Source organism: Phycodurus eques, chromosome 14 (genome assembly GCF_024500275.1).
Source record: "Phycodurus eques isolate BA_2022a chromosome 14, UOR_Pequ_1.1, whole genome shotgun sequence".
NCBI lineage: Eukaryota > Metazoa > Chordata > Actinopteri > Syngnathiformes > Syngnathidae > Phycodurus > Phycodurus eques.
Window position 1 is genome coordinate 16779642 of NC_084538.1, and position 17851 is coordinate 16797492.

A 17851-nucleotide genomic window follows, 5' to 3' on the forward strand; every position below is an offset into this window, starting at 1 on the left:
TTACCCCCTGTCATCATGTTTAACATTTTTCCTTTAAACACCTTCCTGTGTTCAATTATAAGAGGCCTCAGAATCCAGACATGGTAGCATTGAGTTTCAGTATTTCAGCTATTGCTGGATGGTATTGTTTTAAGAGCTAAGAAAATAATGTTGAAGAATGTGTGCATAAAGACTGATCCAGAAAATTTACTCAGGTGGGGTTTTCCTCAAAGTGGGTGGTGGGGTGTGATCACTTGTAATAATATTTCAGCCTGTCTTTTTTATGTATATATATATATATATATATATATATATATATATTGTATGTGAATGGAATTAATATGACCTGAAACTGTAACACATTTGTTTTTAATTACAATTATTAAAAACTACATTATCTGCAAACTTTACAAGCACTCATATGGAAACATGAATGATATTAATACATACAGGGATTCTTTAAATTAACATCTCATGTACATGCTTTGAGCATAAAAACAAAGAAAGCAATTAAGGTTTTTGGTACATTGAAAGAAAATGGGAATTCTTTTGAAAAGAAACAAGCAAGTAGTATTGTGGCCATTAATCCAATATACATTAAAATACAATTCACGGATACAATTTGGCTTCCTAGTTTTACATTAAGAATGACATGACTTTTACCACACAGCCATCATTCACTGTTTTTTACACTGTATAAATATTTTTTTTTGTTTGTTTTGTTTCTGTAGCTGCGTTTTTTTTTTTTTTTTTTGCTACAATAAAAGTCTTCAACCACATTGTAAAGGGGGGCAGGGAAGGTGCTTTTCCTCTGTAGCACAAGGAGACAGGAATGTGACATAGTAAGAGGAATAAGGCTGTGATTGACTGGAAAGCAGTCAATGGTGTTCCCAACCTCTTGCCCAAAGTTAGATGAGATAGGCTCCACCTCATCCATGACCCTAATAAGGACAAGTGCTCTAGAAATTGATTGAACGGTAGAGAAATAAAGACTGTATGATTGCATAACTTGGAGCAAATGCTCATTCTTTTTTGGCTCACTATTCTCTCATTTTGGAACCAAACAACTTTTAGAATCATGACTCATGTTGTGGAAGATCTTCTCTTAGCTTGATACCTGATACACAGAAGATCATCTTATGTGGGTGTATGAAATAGTGCCAGAGTCATGAGCCCCTGGCACCAATGATTAAATTAGTCCAAAAGCAACATTGAAGGCCATAAAGGTTTCAAAGTCCTTACAGATTAACCAGAACAAAGGGCCTGTAACCAGTAGACAGCTTTCTTCTTTGGTATAATCGCCTTTGGTGTTGGTAAGAAGACACCACTGTGACCTCCCTGACATCCCTCTCTTCTACCTTCTTCAGCGATTGAAGGCTCACAAGGGTAGCTACAAGGAAAGTGTACGCACTAACACACACATCTGTGATGCCGGTATGTACATGGATGTTAAATTAGGAGCTGTGCATGTGTGTTCAGCAAATACGTACACGGAAATGCACAAATGTAGGTTTTTAGATGTCTGTAAGTAGGAAACAGGGCTGGGGGTGGGGAATCATAATTGGAATAGTGCAAAAATTAAGCAAATGTCTTGTAAGCACAGGAAGGTAAATTTGGGAAAATTAAAAGATGAAGGGTTTAGCTACCATCTCACAAACAAAGTTGGGCGTGGTTCATATAGAATAAAGATTTTTAGTGCATCAAAGCTACATTGAAAGACAAAATAATAACATTAAAGCTTTGTTTTTTTCATAATTTAGTTGCAATATATTACACGAATTCCAAATGTATACTTAACAACAAAACATGATATCCATATACTGTAAAAAATATATATATAAAAAGAGGAAAGACGAAGAGAAATGCTTTAAGGATGTGGGGGGAGACGCACACATTTCCTCAGAATTTGGCTCAAATAAATATCAAAACGTAAACCGTGTCATCCAGTTCCAAAACACCAGAATGCCTCAATAAAAGGCAAAGAGTCAAGGGGCTTATTCCTGCAGGGACTAAAAAGAGAAAACTCTCCTCTGTACATTCCTCCAAATATTGTCGTCCATCTTTCTCAAACTTGATTCACTGATGTCACAGCAGAGGACGTACATTGTACTGAAGCCAACCTGCATACAACATCGCCAAGGTGTCTATTTGAATAATAAGTTAGGGCCATCTGGGCATATGATGACGCTTAGGATGCAACCTTGGGGTATTTTTAAAAAATATGTTTGACATCATGTTTTTGCATAATTCCAAGTGGAAGCTTAGAAGGACTGATTGCTACAGCAGTGGAGCCAAGCCTTGGAGGGATGTCTGAGTCACTCACGGGGCAAACATTCAGTCTGGTTGCTCTCGTTCACCCTCATGAGGGCTGACTCAGTCTGAAGAGTCTGTCCACCGTCTGCTGTTAACTACAGTATATGGCTTCTCTCAGTTCATATGGCTTTTTATAGGCTTAAAGGGTACATATCTTAGCACAGTGCAAAAATTCACACAAGAGTTTACAAAATACGTGGACGTTCTGTCAACTTCAAATGCAGAATGTCTTAATAAGCGACTGCTATGGAAATGAAAGACAAACATGCATCTTTTATCTCTTTTTTTGCTTCTTTTCTTTCAGTGTTCGGGATTTTGTTCATCATTCTCCTCACTTTTCCACCCTTCCCGTATCACCGGGTTCCAAGCGTCTACCAGTCAGTAAGGCCTCCAGACAGATTCATCCAGACGGCCCGAGGCACTCATGGCCGTGGGGGAATTGCTGTGGCTGCCGTCAGCGTCTACGCCCTCGCTCTGGGTGTTCAGGCTTGGGTTCATCAGACTGTTGGTGCCACCGGTGCCCGAGGCACCCGAGCAGGAGAGGAGACGGGTAGGGGAGCGCTCACCTCCGGTGTTTGCAACCATGGAGAACTGGTAGGACCCAGATCCTGTGCCGTAATACAAGTAGGAGTTGGATTGGAAGTTTTGGCTCTGGTTGTTTGAGTAGGGAGGCGGCAGGTAGGTGTGGTATCTCGATGGAGCAGACATGCTGAGGCCGCTGATGCCAGTGCTGGAAGTGTTGGTGGAGTAAGGGAAGGCCCCTGGGTAATGTATGCGGGGGTCTGAGAAGCGGGGGTCGGTCAGGGGAGACGGGAAGGAGGTCCTCTGCTGGAATAGATCGGTTGTCCCTGTTGGCAGAAACAAAAGTGGGAGGGTCAACAAGAATTTATGAAAGAGAGGAGAGAGCTCTTTGCATAGCATGTCCACACATGGGTATCACACTCCAAAAAAAGTATGCATTTGACCTTATGTTCATACACAAACACCTGTTTTAGGTCCCTGAAAAATGACATTTTGTAAAAGGGTGGAGACTTCCTAAAACTGCATGGTCAGAGTTCGTTGATCTTATGCTGTTAGCCATCTAGCTATCTACTTTTAGGTCTTTGCCGTGGTCGCTTTGTGTCCAGTGGTATCCAATTGATAGTTTCCGCGGTCCACCTTTTGTCATCTCTTCGGGCAACGTGGCCAGCCCATTTCCATTTAAGGCTTTTTATTTTTTTAATGACGTCGGTAACTCGCGTCTGCTGTCTTATCCAACTGCATCTTTTCTTGTCGCGAATGCATATTTTCAACATTTGGCGTTCCAGATAGCTGGGATAGGCTCCAGCACGCCCGCAACCCTGGTGAGGAGAAGCGGCTCAGAAAATGGATGGATGGATGGATGTTCCTTTGGGTTACACGTAGTCTTTGTATAACTTTGGCATTTGTAGTCCAAGTTTCACTTCCGTAAGTGAGGACTGGTAAAATACATTGATTGAAAACCTTTCGTTTCAAGCAAATGGGAAGATTGCTCTTGAATATAACACTGAGCCTTCCATAAACCTGCCAGGCAAGCTTGATGCGGGGTTCAATTTGAGTGCTTGTATTTCCATCCATTGTTACAAGTTAGCCTAAATAGAAGTAGTTGTCGACGGCGTCTAGGACTTAGTCCTCCATTTTGATATATTTTTGTGGACAGTAACGTTCGAACATGACCTTCGTTTTGCTTTTGTTCATTTTCAGACCTGAGCGACGGCTTTCTAACTCTAATTCCTGAATACGACGCTGTAGTTGTTCAACATCGTAGGAGAATAATATGATGTCGTCTGCAAAACAAAGATGCCTCAAATAAGCGCCGTTAATTTTTAGTCCTTCTTTTTCCCAACTGAGCTTTTTAAATATTTCTTCAAGGCAAGCTGTAAATAGCTTCGGAGACAGTGTGTCGCCTTGCCTGACCCCTTTTCCTAGACTTATTCGTACTCTTTCATCATCAATTTGTATTGAACCTGAAGAATCGTTGTATATTGATTGTAGAATGTTGATCAGCTCAGGTCAGCTCTATCCCTTGATATACTAGCGCCTGGAGTATTGAAGTGGTGGTGACTGAGTCAAACGCTTTTTCATAGTCGATGAAGGCTACACACAGACGCATTTCGTACTCGTGTCGTTCGATTATTTGTTGAACTGTCTCTATTGTTGAATTGTCTGTATGTGGTTCATAGAATTAAAACCGCTACGAAAACCCACTTGTTCTATCGGCTATGCTTCACTGAGTTGAATTCGTTTGTCCGATATCTTTGCAAAGTCTTTATAAATCGTTGAGAGCAGGCTGATTGGGTGAGAATTTCTTCGGTCCATTTTATTGCCTGATTGATGTAGCAAAATTATTTCTGCGTTTTTCCATGTCGCCGTTACTTCTAGCAAGTCCAAGCAGCGTTGAAATAGTTTTACAAGGATGTTATTAAGTTTGTTACCTCCTGCTTGAAGCATTTCAAGAGAAATTTCATCCAGTTTTTCCAGCCTTAAGTGAACTAATAGAATTTTAAACCTCTTCATTCGGGATACATGGAACTGGGTCTCCTTCTAGCTTTCCAATGATCATTCATATGTTTCACATGTGTCTGTATAAATAAATTTAATAATAATACCTAGCCTTTCACTATATTCAGGAAGACAGGACCTTGAACCTTAAACCAGTGCAGTTGCTTATTCAGGCTTTTGCTTGATTAAATAGCATTTGAAACTGGCATGGGGATGGGAATTTTTTTCCACCATTGTGTGGGTATAGATTTGTTTTTTAATTCCACAGTGAGCCAGATAGATAATCCTAGTCTACACCTTTAAAACCTAAACAACTTGGAATTTGAGCCTGGAAACGGAATAAGAGTTTGGTTGACCAAGATTCTAATGGGACAAAGTGGCTTGGCATGAGTTGATCTCCTTCACTCAGCCTCACCGTTTGTATCGGGTCGCCTACCACTCCTATTGCTTGACTTCCCCTCCTCTTCTGACATTGCCATTTTTATTGTGTGGGTGTTTATGGACATTTTGATGCGTCATTGTACAAAACTATGAAGATGTGGCTTGTTATACACACACTGATGCAGACTTTTTTCTGGCTCACTTCTGTATAGTCACAAAGAAGCAGGACGTATTGTGGCCCTTAAGGGTCCAAAAGGCTGAACTAGTGAAGGAGGCCCCAATACTTGACTGGTTGGGGGCGCTGGAAACCCACATTATGCCATTGATGCCAAAAAATTACTTGTTGAGTGTCTAAAACCTTTGTGAGGACAAAAGTCATACAGAAACGGATTCATTCTATATCAGTAGTCGTAGTAGTTCTCTGGAACATACTGTCTCGTGTGTTTCAAGGGTCTACTGTATGCCTCTCAATTAGAGACATTTTCTTAGCAACGGTCTTAAAAATATTTTCATCTTCTCTTCCTAAAGCCTCACAAAGATGAATGAACATATGAAACCCCCCACCTATCGCTCTTCAAAAAACACAGCAACATAAACACTGTCTTTTTCAAAGCAATGAAAAGAGACTGTCAGCCTTGATGAGTACTTTGTACAAACATAGACGACTTGTTGGGACTGTTGTTGTGTAATACATCATAAATCGTATTCAAGAGGCAGAAATGAAGACAACAAAGGCAAAGAAAAAGGGAAATGCCCAGAACAAAGAAAGCATTTATGGGACTATCAAATAAATTAATGTATTCATAGCCCAGGACCTGTCAGAGGTGTCCTGCATTTACCCCCATGTGAAAACTCCAGTCTGACTTAACAGACTCTAATATTTATTCAGCTGAAAATGGAAAAAATAAGCATAGCTGGAGAGGTTGTTTTAGCTTCTGCTGTCACAATCTCAGCTCCGATAGAGCAAAACCATATTGACCTTACATCCTGAGCTCAGGCGAGGAATCAGTTGCATGTATACTGGTTTGAACAGTGTACGTGCAAATGAAGCACATGGCTTTGCCTGACTTGTTCGGTTTTCAAGTGCAGAACACTGACATATTTTGGATGGAGGTAATATGGCCATAAGCCATAACCGTAAACGCCCTGATCCAGTATACTCTCCTAATAGAGTTCCTCATACCTGGTGACACCGGCTGCTTACACGCACACACACACATGTGCACGCACGCGCACACGCCCTGCACAAGCACACAAATGCTCACACACACACACCCCCCCCCCCCCTGTCCATTTGCTTAGCTGCTTGTGGCCTTCATGTGTCCAACATGCCCACATGACTGCAAGTGTAAAATATGGATTTGGATGGCAGAAAAAAAGGGATCTTGTATTAGTGAAGGAAGCAGTTGCATGCTACAGCCCCGTGGGGGGAAAATGCCAAACTTGCGTGCCACAGTCTTGTTCAAATGTCTTTTCCCTATGTCTGGAGAACTGGGGTCCATTTTCAACTTTAAAAAAATGTTCCTTTGCACTTTCCATTGATCCTGCTGTGCACTTTTTTTGTCTTCTTTTTGGGGTGACGGAGTCTACTGGTAGTGGTGGGGGCTGTTTCTTTTTCCAGAGTCTACCAGGCGCTGGAGTTCATATCTGATTTCACGCAAGGAAAATTCGAGCCTTCAGCTGCTGTTGATTCGGGTGAAGTGGATTCAGCCCACTAATTCCTACCGGGCTCCCAAAAGAACTCTGTCTGTCTCCCTTCATCTTCTTGTGTCTGTGCTATTTTTAGGTCTCAGGGTGCAGTACTGCAGAGAGGGGAGGGGTTCTGCGGCCTGTCGCGCGGGGGGGGGGGGGGGGGGGGGGGGCATTGCGGTCCGCCTCGCGCATGATCCCCACTTGATTGGAGTTGGTGGAAACGTGTTGGCTAAACTGCGGTGGGGATCGACTCCTGTGTTCTTTCAGGGGAAACTCGACTGGACACATATCACAACATCTTAATGGGCTTGTGCAGTCTCAAAGCTCTTGGCTCGAGTCCAAGAGGAGTTTACTACCACCCAAAACTCCCAGCAGTACAGTAGCTCCCTCTAGAGGAAGGGGCTACATAAACTGTTTTGTAAATGAGAAGCAAACGTTTGCAGTCTGTTTTCTCTCTCCTTAACATGGCGCATACTTTCCTGCCCCCACCCATCATAAGTACAGGCTTCACTGTTGTGGCTGTGGTAACTGTGGTGTATCGTTGGCAGAAAAAAATCTGAAACTAGTAGTAGCTGCTTGTAACCTCTGCATCCCCAAACCACACATGATCTCCATTAGGCTCATCTGAAATGTGTTTGCAAGGACAGAATAGGAGATGGACCCCAGAGGGCTCGCTTGGCACAGTCCAAAGTCTGTGATGTTCACAGGCAACAAAGCGAGTAGCAGGGAACCAGAACTTTTTTTTTTTTTTGTAAGAACACAGTGTTCCATAGCTCTCTTTCCTCCTCTCCCTCTGAAGCGTAGCGGCACACACTTATTTAATTCTGGGGTGGAGTCCTTCACCTCTTTTTTTGCTTAGCTCAAAAAGACCACTAGTCCACAGTGAAGCGTGTCACCCAGAGTGGGTAGGAGGTTTGCGTCATTTGCTTATGGGGAAAACACAAGGGCGAGTTTGAAACGACCATGTCTCTGTGCGCGATTGTACATAATTGTGTGTGTGTGTGTCTGTGATAGAAAGAGAGACTGTACTGGATGAGGTGTTCAGCAAAGAAGAGATGCAAATCCAGGTGCTCACCTGTGAAATGTTTACATAGGCTTGATGCAAACTGTGACGACCAACGCAGGCAATGTTGCCTCAGGGAAATTAGCAAAGGGAAAGAAAAGGGGCTGGGCTGGTAATAATTTTCTAATCTTCTTCCTCATACCTTCCTCACATACAATGATAAACTTCTGTACTTCACTGAAGTTTTACTAAAGTAACCACCTATCTGAGGTTAACAGGTTCTTTGATAAACTGGTTTGGGTAGCTTGAAACTTGTATGTCATAGTACATGCAATTAATGCTGATAACTGGGTGTGGATGCCATGAAGACAGATCTGGCACAGAGCTTCTGCTGTGCAAGTGAAGAACAGGAGACCCAATTGAACACAAATGATCTCCAGTTGTTTATTCAAGTTTGAATGCTTCGAGGCCGATGCATCATGTTGAATGCAAATGATATTCACCTCTCTTTTATGGAACCATACTGCACGTGTTAGTGCAAACATTTTTGCATGTAAACGTCTTGTGACATGTCAGCGAAGCAAGGCACAAAAAGTATATATAAAAAAATAGCAATGTTAGAGGGCCAGTTTAAAAGTAATTGTAATCCTCTCTTTTATGCGTGCCGTCATCATAGTTTGAGTCTGAATGACTCAGTGCATGTTGTGTGGCATGGTGGTTTGTGTGTGGCTGGGGACAAATAAAAGAATAAGAGGGCTGTTTGACAACGGAGAAAATCCAAATTGCCAAGAAACAAATGAAAGAAAGGAGGAGTGGGAGGGAAAGATGAAGATGAAGAAAGTCAAACAGGGTGGTGGCGTCCTAGGAATGTTCCAGCTGTTCAAGCGCCCTACGGGCAAAATGAAGCAGACTGCAAAATTGTCAGAATGGCACACCCTGTTGTGCCCGCCTTTCCAAAGTCTCTACTCTAATTCATGATTATTATTTTGCCTTTTTTCAAAGTCAAACAGAATACAAATTTATTTTAAAATCTCTGCTTTGAGAAGACATGCTCCTAGGCTGCACAAACAGATCTATTTCCAGGCACCGAGCACTAACCTCAACTCATCTTACACCTGACTGGTTGGACTTTACCTTATGATTAACAAATGAACAACATGTGCACATGCTTATTATATACATACAGTAGACAATACACACAAAGCTCATTAAATTCTATTTTTTTTTAATCTGGAAGATTTCATGAGCAAAATCGAAAAAAGGTCTATATACTAGTAAAACCAAAATATATGTCAGGTCTTGGCAAAGTCTTACCTGGCCATGGTCTGAGGTCTTCCTCCACCTTGCACGTCTTCAGAGAAGGGGTGTCCATCTGATCTTGCCACAGGGCTGCTGAAAGACACAAGTTGCATCAACATCACATGACATACAGTAAGTCATACTTTCAGTATTTTGTGGCGTGCAGACCAATGTGTAGGTGGTGTATGTGCAGGGTGGGGTAGTCACCAGCTGAGCAATATAAATAAAGCTCAGCCCCCCCCCAAAAAAAAAACCCAGACCTGTCAAACTGTCTTGGCATGTGGAGGTTTGGAGATGTGTCTTCCTGACACAGGCTGGCCTCTGCTGACTGAGCAGTGGGCAGTGATAGGTGATTTTCTCACCAGAGTGAGAGCAGCCTTGGAGAAAACATGCCTGATGGGTCCTTGGCAGATATTTTGGGGTCTTGCAGTCGAGACAATGGTGGGGCAGTGGAGACTTGTGAAAGGCAGCAGCAACCCAGCCAGTAAAGCTGTCAAGAGGCAAGCGAAGGTCGAGGACCCGCTGGCCCAGCGCGTGGGACCCTGCTTCGCACTCAACGGCCACACCGCAAATGGCCTGACACAAACAGGCTCTGTTTGCTCTTGGTCTGAAATGATGCGCTTGATTCGAGGCAGCTTGTACTGAGCACTGTGGAAATCTCAACACACAGGCAATACGTGGGCCAGTCAACATGTTTTTGATACCCAACCGATAGACTATATAGACAAAAGTGTTGGGCCATTACAGCCGTGGACAGCGATAAAGGTGGACTTGGGAAATTCTCTCCATTCATCTAGAAGAACATTTGTGAGGTCAGAGTTCATTGATATTGAATCAGAGGTCCTGTCTCACCATTTCTGCCATTTCTGCCCGTCCCAGATGTGTTTGATGGTGTTGAGGTGAAGGATCCAAGATCTTCCATTGTCAATCAAGCAAACCTTTATGGACCTTTGTCATGCGAGAACAAAAAAACGGCCTTTGCCACAGTCGGATACAAAGAAGTGTCCAAAATATCTTGGTGAAATGAAGCTTCTGCAAAGTCCACCCACATGATGTCATGCCTTCCGACTAAATCGTCTGTTGTGTCAGTTAGGGCAAATACGGAGGCCAAAAACAAGGAGGGGATGAGCATGATGTTCACCTACACTGTACTAACACTGGGCTCAGCATGTGTAAGATCCACGCTTCCCCTTCACTTCCTCTGCAAAGGACCAAATCAGCACTCAGTCCCTGAGAGGTCCTGCACTATGGTTCACAATGGCAAATTCTTACATATAAATGGCCTTATTCAGACTGGCTTGCAAGCAGCTGGTGTGATTTGCTCAGGAAAATAAACATTTCCTTCAAATATTTTGATTGGCCAGCAGACAGCATCAATACCAGAAGGACAGATTACCCCTGTTAATAAAAATGCCCACCCCTGGGTGGAGCTGGGGAATTGGTGAGGCTGAAATGGGAACGAGGGCGGCTGCATCGCTAAAAGCTAGCTTTGGGGTGGGGCCCGTGGAGGTTTGAGGAGGACATAAATAAACACAAGATAGTGTTTTAAGTTTATGTGTAGTGTCCAGGAAGACCTTTGAGCCAAAATGGCGTCCGTTCTCGTGACTCCTGCGGGTCCTGCGACGCCTCTCAGATAAGTAACACGCTTGCCGCAATGAAGCGTGTCATTGAGAAACAGTGAATGCGGGCCCTTGTGCTGGCTTCCTGTTTCACTTAGGCCTTAGGCGTCGCAACAGGGAGAGAATGCGAGAGCGCGAGCCAGCGAGAAAGAAAGACGCCAACGAGAGGAGAGAGAAAAGCGAGTGCGCTAGAGATGTGAGGAACATGGCCTTGGCTCAGCTATGTTGGACATTTGATACGTCTTTTGAGCCCTCACTTATAACGCGAGCAAAAACAAACACATGGGCTGAAAATTTTGAAGTTCTTTTAGAGGGCTTGTCACCCCCCCCGCACTTCCTCTTTCCCCCAGACTCAATAGAGACTGTTCATGGTGCGCATGTAGTTTCTATAATTGCTGAAACGTAAAACTCAGCCTAATTCTGATGTTAAATTATAACTTACACAAACAAAAGAGGCCTGTAAAATACAACTTGCTCTCACTTCTCCTTTTCTTGCTTTTTTTTAAACACACGTCCAACTTGTTTTTCTTGAAACATTTTCAATTATAAGTATTCATTTCAGGGTCAAAAAGAGAGGGTAACCACAACAGAAGCTTACAGGCACCATAACAAATAAACTTCATGGGGGCCATTGACATATTGAATAAATAGTGTCGTGTTTTAAGGACTAGTTTGGTTGCGTTGGCCTCAGAGGGCCAGCTTCCTCCTGAGGTTTGGCACCAAGCTTCTTACAGGGTGACGGCTACACTTTAAAGTCCATGCCATAGCTACCTGACGGTGCAAATTTCCTGTCTCGCTCATGCACCTAATTGGCTGATCATGTCACTCTGGATGTGGAAATAGTCAGAGACTTTTGGCTGTGATGGTAGCAGAGCACCACCTCGAACCTGGGGGGCCAGCCGGCTTGTTTATGTGGAGTAAACACTGTGGTCACTGTGGACGAGGCGGGAGGGGCTTGGTTATGTTAGGCTGGTCCTCCATCAAACAGGAGTTTCTCTCGCCCAGTCCGGAGGTAATAGCTTAGGCTTACAGAACAAGAAGGCACAGCTGCAGCAGATGTGTGCTGTAAAACAGGAGGAAGTCAGGGAATTTACATTTGCCCAAAATCCCATTAATGCCGGCAATGCGATAGAATTTGGAACATCAAGGTTGAGTACATTAACAAGTTGAGGTTGATATTTTCTGCCTCATTCCATCGCTGATTTGATCAACATCATCACGGGGGGTGCTCACCGAGACAAAAATACACGTTTTCAAGTTCTTATCAAAGCCAGTGATTTGATGGCAGAACGTATCTGATATGCTAACACACACACACTCACGCACAGTGATGGAGGAAAATCATGTTAAACGATACGCCCTCAGAAGTGCCAGGATTTTCTTTTGAATGTGATATAGCATAGCTAAAATTTTTTAAAAACTTTTGGCTGATTGTTACAGGCTGCGGCAAAGGCATGTTGAGTTTTTGTCTGGATTTAGCATAAAAGGCAAAACTGGAGTCATTTAAACTATGATGACAGTCACATTTTATATCTGTTTTTTTTTTAAGAATTAGCAGGCATTTTTCAGGGATAGTCCAATGGCTAACGTAGACTAAGGGAGGCCGACGTGGCCTTCAAATTACACCTTTGCTGTTTGAGTTAAGACCGACTGTTGTTTTTTCAATTGTTTTTGCAGTTTTCTTTGCATTTGCTGCCACTGGCTTCCATCCTGAGAAAGCATGGGTTTGCTTTTCATTGCTAAGTAGATGACAGTCAGATCGATGTCCCACGAAAGAAACAGGACGCTTCCTTTAAAGCCACTTTTATGATGTCTTGAGGACATTAAAGCCTGGATGGAATTGAACTTTTTGCATTTTAACGAGAAGAAAACAGAAGTTATGGTGTTTGGTCCCGGTGGACCTTTTAAATCCCCCCCCTCCTTGACACACCTCCAAAAGCCAACAGTCTCGAACTTGGGTTTTACACCTGATACGGATTTTATATTGGATTGGCAAATTGGTGCAGTTGTCAAGGCCGTTTTTTGTTTTTGTTTTTTTTTAATCTTAGAGAGCTGGCTAAAGTAAAGCCTCTTTTTTCACAACAGCACCGTGAAACAGTAATCCATACCTTTGTTACATGTCGGGTGGATTACTGGAATGCACTTTAGTTTGGAGTCAGCTAGTCCTCCCTACAACAACTCCAGTTGGTTCAAAGTGCTGCTGCTCGCCTCCTAACTGGAGCACGTGGGAGGCGAGCACATAACTCCAGTTCTGGCCTCTTCACTGGCTTCATGTGCAATTTAGAGCCCAGTTAAAGACTCTTTTCTTTGTTTTTAAATCTTAAAATGGCCTCGCCCCACCTTACGTCGCTGAGCTGCTCCACCCCTACACTCCTGCCAGGTGCCACAGATCAGCTGACCAGACGCTCCTGGAGGTAACAAGGACTAAACGGAGGCTCAGAAGGGAGAGAGCTTTTTCTGTTGTCGCTCCATCTCTTTGGAATATCCATCCATCCATTTTCTGGACCGGCTGCCTATCCCAGCTATCTTCGTGGCGGGGTACACCCCGAACCGGTCGCCAGCCAATCGCAGGGCACATACAAACAAACAACCATTCGCACTCACACTCACGGGCAATTTAGAGTCTTCAACCTACCACGCATGTATTTGGGATGTGGGAGGAAACCGGAGTGCCCGGAGAAAACCCGGCCAGAACAAGCAAACTCCACACAGGCGGGGATTTGAACCCCGGTCCCCAGAATTGTGAGACAGATGTGCTGACCACCGTGTCGGCCTCTTTGGAATAACCTCTCCCTCAACATGAGGCAAGCCCCCTCACTGTCCATTTTTAAAACTCATCTTAAAACCCATTTTTATTCTTTGGCTTTCAACTCAGCATAAGATTGCACTGGTTTATTTACACTGCTTTTAATCTGTTGTTTTAATTTGCTCGCTGTTTAATTGTTTTTACACGTTTTATTTGTATATAATGTACAGCATTTTGCGTGCAGCTGTGGTTGTTTTAAAGTGCTCTATAAATAAAGTTGAGTTGAGTTTTTAAATACCTCTGTGACAGTTAAAGAATGTTAAAATGAAGCGTAAAATAAGCTTCTTCTCCTAATACAATTAATTTCAAAATCTCCAAAAGGTTTTGAAGCAGCCATCTCAAAGTTAAATAAGTGCAAATCAAATTGTTGTTCTTTATGTGAAGCAAGTGTCGACATAAGAAGGCGAGGTCACAGATGCTAAAGGATTAACACATTCGATATCACAGGAAGACAGCAAATTGCCACCCACAGACACACACAGACGATCAAGAATAACAATTTAGATCGCCTGAGCGTCAGATCTGCTTGACTGCACGAGTCAAACCATGAATTTTAAACCGCACACACACAAACACTCTCCCCGCATTTTGCAGGGAATGAGCTACATGTCTAGCAGGCTTACCTGTAACCACAAAAGAACAAAAACAAGCAGTGAACGCAACGTCTGCCAAAGTGCAGGAATCCTGTTAGTGCATGTGCCGTAATGAGCTCTTAATTACGCTGTCTGTCTGGGACACATGTGCAAAACTTGCATTACTGGCAGGAAACTGTATGTGTGTCTATTTATTTATTTTTTAGTGGGGAATTGCCTGTGTGTGCGCGTGCGTGTGTGTGTGTGTGTGTGTGTGTGTGTGTGTGCGCCTTTGTGTGTGTGTTGCGCAGCTGCCCAAGATACACATCCTGCTGACAACAAAAGTGAGCCCACTATTTTAAAGCAAAGCAAAACAATTTGAGTCAAGAAAATGATGCAAGGAGACTTTAGCCAGAGACAACGCTGTGCTGTCTAATTCTTGTCATAAGGCTCCAGCTTTTGTAATAGTGATGTTTTGTGACATGTTGATGGGTGAGTGATGATTCAAACAAGCAGGATTAAGAGTACAGCAAACGACAACAGTGTCTGGCTGAGTTATGTCTGTTGTTTATATGTAAATGCCTTCTCTGAATGGGTTTGATGAAAACGGGACTCTTCTGTTTCAACTTGTAAAACTGTTGCCAGTGCATGAATCCTTCATGTAGTAGACCTATGTCTGTGCTGATGACGCATTTGCGCTCCACAGTATAAGCCTCTTTCACATTGACTTTTCCCCAGCTTTTTTCCAGATCGCCGTACTGAGTGTAAGGTCCCCATGCGCGAGACGTTTTGGAAGTCGGTACGCTGACGCCTTCCAACGTACTCTCAAGAGGCGTGTCTGAGGGGAAACGCTAGCAGCCGAGAGCAAGGTGTGAAGTTTAATACCTGAGAATCACTGTCCACACCCCTTTTGGTTAAAAGCAAATTTTGCTGTTGCGCTTATGTCGTCACACAACTAATTATGTTAATGGTGCAACCCGCATATTAGCCGGTTCTGACTGAGACAGACAGGCGATTGTATCTGCTACAACTGTGAGCGTGTGAAAGTGTTATTTAAAGACAAGTTGGGAGGGCGTAGTTGTGTTATTTAATTATTTTACAAAGCTTGCCTTTGGTATGCCATCATGACGCTAATAGCACATATTAAGGTGTGTGGGTTTTACAGCCGTTCCCTTTCTCTCTCTTAATCACAAATGCCTCTTGTAAAAGGCCTCCAGCCATTGGCAGTCCTAACATGAAAAGGCCTTTACCCTCCCTGTTTGGTTCTAATGATGATAATGTGTTGTGCCTGCTCAAACTGTATTTACAGTGCATGTGTGAGTTGCAACATCACATTGTGCACAAGCCTCTGACTGCTCTAATTCCTGAACTAGTCCTGTGTTATAACCTGGCCTACCATTCCATCGTCAACCCAAAAACTTGAAAGGTGCGTGTGTATCATATTTTTGCAGATAACCTACAAATCTCAAGTCTAACTGTAAACTATTTTCAAAAAATGAGCATTTCATGGCCTGACTGGACCATCACTTATTGTGTGCACATGTTGATCATTACAGCCTATCTCTAGCAGACCTTGAGCACTTTGGTATCGCAACACCAATTGGACATCCTGTGTTGTCACTGAAGACTGTCACTGGTTATCTTGGACAAGCTGTCGTGAGTGAGTTTGCTGATCAGCTGAAGAAACCCCCCCCCCCACCCCCAAGTCTGTAAAAAAGGGAATGTGTCTCCTTGAACTTAAGGTAACAATTGTATTTATCTATTATGTTTGAAATTTCCCAGTCAAATAACCTTAGTTACACCGTATAGCACTTCTTTTAGGTCCAAATGTTGACTCGTAATTGTTATGATGATGACAATGATCTTTATTTCTAGATTTTCTTTTTCTTCAGAATCATCTCCTGAAAGTCAGTTGAGGCGAAGTATACCTGGATGACTGACAGTGAAGTATTTTTTTCGCATCTGACTTTTAATTGTATCTTAATCTGTGTCTATAAAAAAAAAATTGGATTGCTTGTTGTCTTCATAAATGCCATTTGTGTATTAAAGTTAAATGTCATACTCCGGCACTTATGTGTACCGTATTGTGTATTGTAGAAGTGCAGCAATGTTTATTTTTACGATAACAAGTTGCTGGCTGATTTCATGTTTTCTGTACAGTACAGGCTGTGCGAAGGATCTGCGTTACCATCAACGGTGAGTTAGGGACATGTGGGAGCTGTATAAAAGTCCCTGTGTTATCCTTAGTCAGCTGGTAAATGTAGGACCTACAGAGTAGGTCCATTCTGGTGACTCAGTGCTGGCTAAGCTGAGCACAAGGCCAAACAGTGGTGAATGGTTGTGATACACACTGATAGTACTGCACCCACGCACGGTCCTGCGCTCACAAACAAGCGCCCCTGAACACAGCAACATGCTGATACAAAGGTAATGAGATTCATTAGCCATCATGAGAACTAAAGAGTGGGCGGGAAGAGAAGGAGAGCAAACTGTGTGTGTTTAGTCTACGTGAGTCCAGACGTGGAATCTTGTTAAAAAGTCTCTGACATATGACAGAGAATGTACACTCATCTTCACTCCAGCCATCACCCACGCAGCTGTTCACAGTGTATGCACACATCGAACCACCTCAGTCTGAATCTAAGCCCACCATCCCCCTTATACCCCCCCCCCCAGAATTCAGCCAGGCTGGGAGTGACGTGATTGCCAAGGTAGCGGGCAGCTGTTACATTCCTGAGGCTGTCGTGTGTGGAGTGCAGAGGCCAACTTCTGCACCCACGCCAAGTTGGGGCTGGCAGCATCCGCCGTAGCACCTGGCCACAGAGCCGCACGCTGTGGGGCCTTGGACCCACCAACGCGGGGCATGTGGGGACAAAGAATTGGGGTATACCACTAACCCCTTTCCTCTGCAAGGCTTGGTATTTCGTGCTGATTGTACAGCATATACTGTGTCAATGTGACAGATTCACTCTACAGACCACATAAGTTCCATTATGTTCAGTACAGCGGAGTGTTTCTATCAAAAAATATAATAATCATTATAATTGGGCCCCACCCACTTAGGTAAGCTACATGCAGTACCAGGAAAATTACACTCCGTTTCTTCTTTATGATTTTCTTTTTGAATTAAAATTTCTCAAACAAGCTAAACCACTCAAATAATTAACAGGATAAAATGGGATCGTGGACGGAAAATGGATCGAGGGATGATGAAATGAAATAAAAGTCTCGCTAGCTAGTATTGTTCTGATACTTTTCCCTGATCAAATGCTTGTTGCCTGGCAGAATTATTGGTGCTGAAGTCATAACCACTAGGCTCTTGAAAGGAACTGCCTGAAGAGCTCAGAGACAGAATTCGTAACCACTAGGCTCTTTAGAATGGCAAACTAAAACCTTGACTTTGTCACGTGGTGTGTTGTTTTGTGGCCACTGTATATGTAATGCTCACCTGGTGTGGTGCTTAGGTGACTTTGGGGAAGGGGCCGAGGGTTATTGTTCACCGGACCTATTCGCATGGTTCTCTGGTAGCGTTCGATTTCTGACAGCCTGTCCGAAAATTGCTTCTGAGAGTCTTCCATCTTCACTCTGTGTCCTGATAGACAAACAATCGTGGAAAAAAAAAAAGGTTAATGGACCAACTATAATCAAAAAATGTGAAAAAAAAACC

General features: G+C 43.3%; 1 protein-coding gene across 4 annotated transcripts in view; it reads right to left on the reverse strand.

The window, feature by feature from the left end:
- Positions 1-376: 376 nt before the first annotated feature.
- runx3 (RUNX family transcription factor 3) overlaps positions 377-17851 on the reverse strand; it is a 63642-nt gene continuing 46167 nt past the window's right edge. For 2 of the 4 annotated variants that reach the window (XM_061695563.1, XM_061695562.1), the window contains exons 6-8: positions 17633-17776; positions 9203-9280; positions 377-3140 (exon numbers count right to left, since the gene is read on the reverse strand). In XM_061695563.1, the coding sequence (XP_061551547.1) occupies positions 2671-3140; positions 9203-9280; positions 17633-17776 (692 nt within the window). In that variant the 3' untranslated portion in view covers positions 377-2670. The remainder of the gene's footprint in view (positions 3141-9202; positions 9281-17632; positions 17777-17851) is intronic. The other 2 variants (XM_061695564.1, XM_061695565.1) reach the window with 2 other exon arrangements.